This window comes from Mus pahari, chromosome 5 (assembly GCF_900095145.1).
Source record: "Mus pahari chromosome 5, PAHARI_EIJ_v1.1, whole genome shotgun sequence".
NCBI classification, from domain to species: Eukaryota; Metazoa; Chordata; class Mammalia; order Rodentia; family Muridae; genus Mus; species Mus pahari.
In genome coordinates this window covers 33857990-33865874 of record NC_034594.1, presented here as the reverse complement: position 1 = coordinate 33865874, position 7885 = coordinate 33857990, and the positions used below count along the sequence as shown (strand labels likewise).

Sequence of the window (7885 nt, the reverse complement as noted above, 5' to 3'; positions counted from 1 at the left end):
GCCGAATCCGCGCCCTAGGTGACCCGGTGCTGGCGCAGACTGGAACAGATTTGTGCCCCTGGTCAGGCCGGTTCTCTGCTGCCCTAGTGCTGTCTCAGGTTCCGTGTGCGATTGGATTGGAGCGGAAGTTGTGTTCCACTCACCAGTGATATTAAGATCGCATGGGCAGTCCGCTAGGGACCATGGGGGTGTCCACACAATCTGTGCCCATGGTGACCTGGTGCTGGTGCAGACCGCTTATAAATTCTTAAGAGGTCAAAAATAGATTATAAAATCTTGTCAGCATGATTTACTGCATTCAACACATTTATGATTTACTGTTTGATATAAGACAGACTTATAACATGAGTGGCCTACTTTTGTAGTGGTTGAGTGCATGTTGGAGTCAGTTGAGCATACTCAGTTATTCTTTTCTCCTTGGTAGGGCTTTTCCTTCCTTAATCGATACCTCAGCATTCGTGGACCTTGCCAGGAATCTTTCTACAATTTGGGCCGTGGCCTTCATCAGCTGGGACTGACACACCTTGCAATCCACTATTACCAGAAGGCTCTGGCACTCCCTCCACTTGTGGTAGAGGTAATGTTAGAAACTTAGATGTCATTTCCTTTTATCTGTAGATATGTACGTTCTGCTGTGTATTATGGTATAGACAGTGAAGTAAAGCATAGCTTTTGAAGTAACATTTGTGTGGGGCGTGGTGTAGTAATACATGTCAATAATCTCATGGGACTCAAGCTAAAGGCCATCTCAAGCTACCTAAAGATCTTGTCTCAAAAATATAAATTTTTTTGGTAGTAAAACCATTTGAACCAGTGCATATGTTTCTTTAATCTTTGATCCTCTTTTAGTTATGCAAAGGGAACTCCTGGGCCTTCCTGAATATTGATTAATGTATACTGTTTATTTCCAAATTCAATAATAACATGATTTATCAAAAACCAAAAGCCAAACTTTGTATGTATGTGGGGGGAGGGGTTCATGTGATTGTAAGTGTATATAATATACCATGGCACATGTGTAGAGTTCCTGGGACAACTTTGGTGTTGGTCCTTGCCTTTCACCTCGTTTGAGATAGGCTTTCTTGATCACTGCTGCATACACCAGGCTACTTGACCCATGAGCTTCTGGGGCTCATCTCTCACATCCCATCTCACTGTAGGATCACTGGTGTTACAGATGTGATGTGCTATTGCATCCAGCTTTTACTTGAGTCCTCGATATCTGAACTCATTTCCTGATGCTTGTCCAGCAAGTATTGTACACATTCAGCCATCTTCCCAGGCTCCTCATATAGAGGACAAAATTAATGTAGTTTTAAACATTTAATTGGTACTTTAATTCCTGAAGCCAACTATGAGTACCAGCATCTATTTTGGTCCCATCTGTGAAAGTGAGTATCACAACAAGGGAACTTCCCAAGTGTTCGGAGTCCTCCTAAGGAACTGTTGTCAATCCCTCACTGAAGGTCACTAACTGCTTTCCAGTGCTATACAGTGAGTCAGAATTAAGTCTGTTCTGCTCTGGCTGATGAGACTTTTCTATAACCTGTTGGTTAGACATTTGATGAAATTCTGACTATGATAATTAGGTCCAAGGTATGTTTTTAGTAGTACATGAATTTAACTCATTTTGGAAAATTATAGAAGTTTGTTATACTATTGACATGGTTGAAAAATGGAAATAAAATATTTGTCTTTTTCTTCTAGGGTATAGAAGTTGACCAGTTAGATTTACGAAGAGATATTGCCTACAACATGTCTCTCATTTATCAGAGCAGTGGGAACACTGCAATGGCTCAAAAGCTTTTGTATACCTACTGTGTCATATAAGCAGTGTAATTTATAAGATGATGTATGGACCACTATCTTCTATCAGGATCTCATTGTTCTTGATGATAAAAATGGTACTGTCATCACTGCTTGCTACCATTACAACTGCTTTGAAGCAGGGGGTGTAGCTCAGCTGTAGACTGCCTGCTTGCTTCATATGTACAAGGCCCCAGATTCAAGCCTTTGGAAAATCGAAACACGGCTTTTACTCTGGAATATATGCAAAGTTACTATTCCTATGAGAATGTACATATTATTCTTTATTGTTAGCATTCTACAATAAAATTATTCCTAACACTGAAATGGACAATATTGGCTTCTGAGTCAGTTGGAATGGAACATACTATTTTTCTACTTAATAGCTACTAAACTCCTGTGAACCAGATGTTTTGACAGGTGCTGGTAATATTGGAGACAGTGTGGTTTGTCCTTCAGGCATTACAGAGTACACTACTGTGATAGTCACCACTGAGGACAATTATTTATGTATTTATTTTCTTGTGCTATATATTGAAACCAGGACCTTGTACTACTATGCTAAGCAAGTGATATATCACTGAGCTACACCCTCAGCCTGTACAGTTTTGTTTGTTTGTTTTGTTTTGTTTGTTTTGCATTGTTTGTTTGTTGAGACAAGGTTTCTCTTTGACTGTCCTGGAACTTCCTTTGTAGACCAGGCTGGCCTTGACCTCAGGCCTGCCTCTGCCTCCCAAGTGCCAGGATTAAAGGCATGTGCCACCACCACTCAGTTGCACAGTTCTTAAATATGAAATATGAACATGTATTTCTTTGAAAGAAATATTTGTTCCATTTATATACGGCACCCTTTCTTATAGCCATTACTGTCCTATAGGGCAATGTTCAAATACACATCAAAGAAAGTTGGACTCTTAGGGTAATATATTTACTTACACACAGCACCTAACAAAATTATTTAAGATGATTTTACGGTGGGAGACAAATAATTGACTAATTTGACATTCATCTGTGGGTATGTTAATTTCAGATTATAAACCTTGGAATCGGGCTTAATTCAAAGCCCAATGTTCCAAAGCATAACAACCAGTACATTTGGCTTCCCACTGGAGAAAAGGGATGGTTGTGTTCAGTTATGTGCCATGCTTTCCAGTTCAAGAAAATTTAGTGCTATCAGAATACTAAAGAGGGGGAAGTTTTTATATAGAATAAAGTGTTGACAGAGTTTAAAGATATATTACTTCATTATGTGTTCTTGATCTCAGATTGAAAAAAAAAATTTGCTAGATAGACTGTTTCTTGGAAAATAACTGCTATAATATATGATTGATTCTAAGACTGATCCAGTTGTAAAAGGAAATCGGGTGAGACTGAGGATCAGGATCAAACTACAATGGCGATTTTAGGAGTTCTTCCCACTCTTCATACTGTATACTCAACTCCCCAGTTAAAAGCAGAATTTGTGAGTAGTTAGTAAATGCATCTTGTATTCTGTATGTTTCTATATGTAAATAAATCCTATTTTTATAATTGACAGTCCACCTTTTAAACTTTTCATTTCATGCCATTTAACAATTGTGATAAAGCTAACTAATTGTGATTGATAAATTTAGGTCTTGTGATCCTGTGTGAGCATTTTGTGTGTAATTTTTCTTGTGGACTAAGTTCTCTGAGTAGTAGAGGAAAGACAGATGGAGTCTCTATGTCAGTAGTTACTGTAGTCTGCATCTCACAAAATGATGTTGGCTGAGCTAGGCCTGCATCCCAGTTGACAGAGCCTACTTAGGGTGCACGGAGTCAGAACCAGATGTGGACACAGCCTGTAGAGGAGAACTTGAGGGTCATGCTTGGCTACAGGACAGAACTAAGTTCAGAGTACTTAGTTACATCAGTTACCTGTCTTGAAAAAAATTGAAACAAAGCAGGTATTGGTAGGAACACAAGTAATGTAATCTCTTACTGTTCATTTGTTTCTTTAGCTGTAGACATAGACAGGCCTGGATTTTCATATCTGCTAAGCAATATTGGTAGAAACAAGTCTTAACAATTCTTTACGGGAAAAAATAACTGTATTGTGTGTTTATTTAACATTAAAAAATCACAGCTAGAGCCAGGGAGATGGCTCGGTGAAAGTGCTTGCCCATCACTTACCCATGGAAGCCTGATGGTGGTGTCTCTCTTACGGTGATAAAGAAGGCAGAGGTGAGAAGCGGGAGCTTGTGAGCCAGAGAGCAACCAGAAAGACCCCGCTTCACCAAGGTAGAAGATGAGAACTAATTCCCTAAAGTTGTCCTTTAACCTCCAAGTGTGGCATGGCACATGCATGCCTGTAAACAGACAAAACTGCATCACATCATTTTAAACAAGCTGCCATTTCTTGAATGTTACTGTTCTACTGTCCATTAAGTTCTCTTGAGATAGATACATGGCTTCCAGTTTTGTGGAAGGCAGACATTACTAGTTGTTATTGTTTCCCTCGCCACAGAGGTTTAAAACCCTGGCCAGGATTCTTTACTCCTGTCCAGAGATTCCTTCAGAGAAACATTTGTTGTCATTTAGAGTAGCTAAATTAGGAGTTTAGCCTCTTCTCCCATTCTTCTCCTCCCTCCCTCCCCTTCCCATCCTAGCTCTCTCTGCTTTCTTGAACATATTCACTTCTGCTGAGATTCATCTTTTCTTTTTTTTAAAGAATTGTTTATTTAGTTTATGTATATGAGTACACTGTAGTTATCTTCAGACACACCAGAGAGGGCATTGGATCCCATTACAGATGGTTGTGAGCCATCATGTGGTTACTGGGATTTGAACTCAGGACCTTGGGAAGAACAGTCAGTGCTCTTAACTGCTGAGCTGTGTCTCCAGTCCCCTCTGCTGAGATTCTTAATGCTGCATTGAGTCTTGCTCCTACCTGGGCCAAACAAGAAGTTCCTTTTTCCTTCTTCCTTAGGTGTGAGCTGAAACTGTGTGGGTCTGTGGCCAACCAGCCATTCTATTGAGAAAGGAGAGAGAATATAAGATAGGCTGTGAGCTACACAGCCTAGATGGCACAGTATTTAGTTCTTCCTTAGGCTAGCCACAGTCCTGAGTTCATTCTGATGATGTCATTGGTTGCTTCTCCATTAATGCTTACTGTGGCTGAAATTTTTCTGTAGGTTATAACAAAATCTAATTGAACTCTACTTTTTCACTTAACATTGTTATATTTTCACAAAGAGACATGTATAACAGCCAGGGACATGTGAGACTACATCACTGGTCAGCAGTGAGGCTTGCTCAGCTCTGTCTATGACTGTATAATATTGCAAGGCTTTTTGTTAGTTTCCCATTACTTAAAACCTGAGGCCATCAACTTAAAATGAGAAAGTGGTTTATTCAGACCCACAGTCCTGGAGGTTTTGATCCCTTCTTACCTGACTCTTATTTCTGGACCCAAAGGTAACAAAATCTACTGTTTAAGCATAATACTTAAACAAGGCAGCAAACCTCGAAGGCAAAGGAGTGAATGCTATGTAAGTGAAGACACGGTAAGGCATAGCTAGAAAATGATACCACCTATAGGTCCATAGTTCCCAGACTGGTTATTTTGTTATGAAACTATGAATTACAATTTTTGAGGTAGTAGAGGGGAAAAAAACTGGGTGACCTGACATTTTGAAGTGGATAGAAGATGGGTTCTGTAAGCTACTTGAGGGCATGTTCTAGCATGATTCCAACTGATGGTGGCAGACATGGAGATGAAGTCCTCCTTAGTAGATCCACTCCTGCCTTGAAAGGGGCAGCAGGCCAGTGCTCAGAATACCCTGAAGTCCAAAATATTGGTAGGTAGAGTGTTTGAGAAAAACCTGTTGTGGTACAAGGGTTGAATTGAAGAAAAAAATAAAAAGTGATTTCATCTGTGTAGAATGACCAGGCCCAAAGAATGTGTGTTGATGGCTTATTCTCAACTTGAGAGGAATTTCAGATCATGAGGCCACCCATTTCAATATCAGCAGCATTAGGAGATGTCTGATTGAGTGGTCAGAATAAATAGTATCTCTGTTTATTCTGTGTCTGTGCATGTGCGCACATGAATGCGGGGTCTCTCATTGAACCAGTTCACTAGTTTGGCATGCCAGGAAAGTGTTCTTGGACTGAGATACATCCAGTCCTCACAGGAAACAATTTTATTCTCTAAAACTCCACTTTCCAATATATTCTTGCATAAACTCAACTGGGTTCCACAAAGGTATACTGGTGAGTAGCACTTGTAAACAGAGATGATGGCTTGGGACAGGGGACCTCTAGCTCCATGGCCGAGCTGGACAAGATGCCCACTGGAAGAATCTAAAGATGGCTTGCATGGTGAGGTCTCTGTATTCTGATCTTGCTCAGTCATTGGCTGGAGTGCCAATAAAGGCAACATGTCTCTGGATGCAAAAACACTGTAAGCACACCACAAAACAGGTACCACAAGGAGGGATGAGCTCAGAAGACACAGGCTTACAGGGTTAGACATTTAAATGCCAGAATTCAATGAGGAAATAGAAAACAAAACAAAACAAAATCAAACAAACAAACAAAAAACAGCTTAAGAAGACAAAATAGAAAAAGGGCTGATGATAGCCACTGCAGTACATTGAGCTCCATAGAGACAGCGCCAGGGCAAGCGTGAGCCGGATGAGCACTGGGTGACTCTGGCTCGCAGAGGAAAATCAACTAAACACTGGCAAAAGGAGGTCCTAAGAAGCCGAGAGGCAAAATGTCCTCATATGCATTCTTTGTGCAAACCTGCCGGGAGGAGCACAAGAAGAAGCACCCGGATGCTTCTGTCAACTTCTCAGAGTTCTCCAAGAAGTGCTCAGAGAGGTGAAGGCCATGTCTGCTAAAGAAAAGGGGAAATTTGAAGATATGGCAAAGGCTGACAAAGTGTGTTATAAAAGAGAAATGAAAACCTACATCCCCCAAAAAGAAGTTCAAGGACCCCAATGCACACAAGAGGCCTCCTTCAGCCTTATTCTTGTTCTGTTCTGAGTCTCACCCCAAAATCAAAGGTGAGCATCCTGGCTTGTCCATTGGTGATGTTGCAAAAAACCTAGGAGAGATGTAGAACAACACTTCAGCAGATGACGGCCCTATGAGAAGGCTGCCAATTTGAAGAAGTACGAGAAGGATATTGCTGCCTAGAGAGCTAAAGGAAAACCTGATGCAGTGAAAAAGGGGGTGGTCAAGGCTGAAAAGAGCAAGAGGAAGATGAGGATGAAGAGGATGAGGAAGAAGAGGAAGATGAAGATGATGAATAAGTTGGCTCTAGCACAGTTTTTATTTCTTGTCTATAAAGCATTTAACCCCCTGTACACAACTCCTTTTAAAGAAAAAAATTGAAATATAAGGCTGTGTAAGATTTGTTTTTAAACTGTCTTTTTTTGTATAGTTAACACACTAACGAATGTGTCTTTAGATAGCTCTGTTCTGGTGGTATTTTCAATAGCCACTAACCTTTGTAAATTGGCATGGAAATTTAAAGCAGGTTCTTGCTGGTGCACAGCACAAATTAGTTATATATGGGGACAGTAGTTTGGTTTTTGGGTTTTTTTTGTTTGTTTGTTTGTTTGTTTTTTCTTTTGGTTTTATTTTTGGGTTTTATTTTTTTCATCTTCAGTTGTCTCTGATGCAGCTTATACAAAGATAACTGTTGTTCTGTTAACTGAATACCACTCTGTAATTGAAAAAAAAAAATTGAGACAGTTTTGTTGACATTCTGAATGCTTCTAAGTAAATACAATTTTTTTATTAAAAAAAAGAAAAAGGGCTGAAATTTTTTTCAGAGAATTTAACACTAAAATGTGATGTCTTATGATATTATGGCAGTTAATTACTAATTCTTATATTTTATTTATAATTTATATTTCATGACTAATTACAGGAGAAACATACTCTTGTATTTTCTTATGTGCATTAAATGACAGTACATTTCAACCTATTTAGAGTTATACTTAANTGTTTCATTGTTTAAATACATCAATTTTTAATATATTTTTTAAAACAAATTTATTGATTAGGAAAAAATGTTCAGAGCATCAGCTCCACATTTGACAGTTAT

The 7885-nt window shown here is 39.4% G+C and overlaps 1 protein-coding gene across 1 annotated transcript in view; it reads left to right on the top strand.

Annotated features, from left to right (window-relative positions):
- The window catches only part of Gtf3c3 (general transcription factor IIIC subunit 3), a 38209-nt gene extending 34781 nt beyond the window's left edge, over nucleotides 1–3428 (top strand). The window contains exons 17-18 of the mRNA XM_021198502.2: nucleotides 425–577; nucleotides 1708–3428. Of these exons, the coding sequence (XP_021054161.1) occupies nucleotides 425–577; nucleotides 1708–1830 (276 nt within the window). The 3' untranslated portion in view covers nucleotides 1831–3428. The remainder of the gene's footprint in view (nucleotides 1–424; nucleotides 578–1707) is intronic.
- Nucleotides 3429–7885: the final 4457 nt, after the last annotated feature.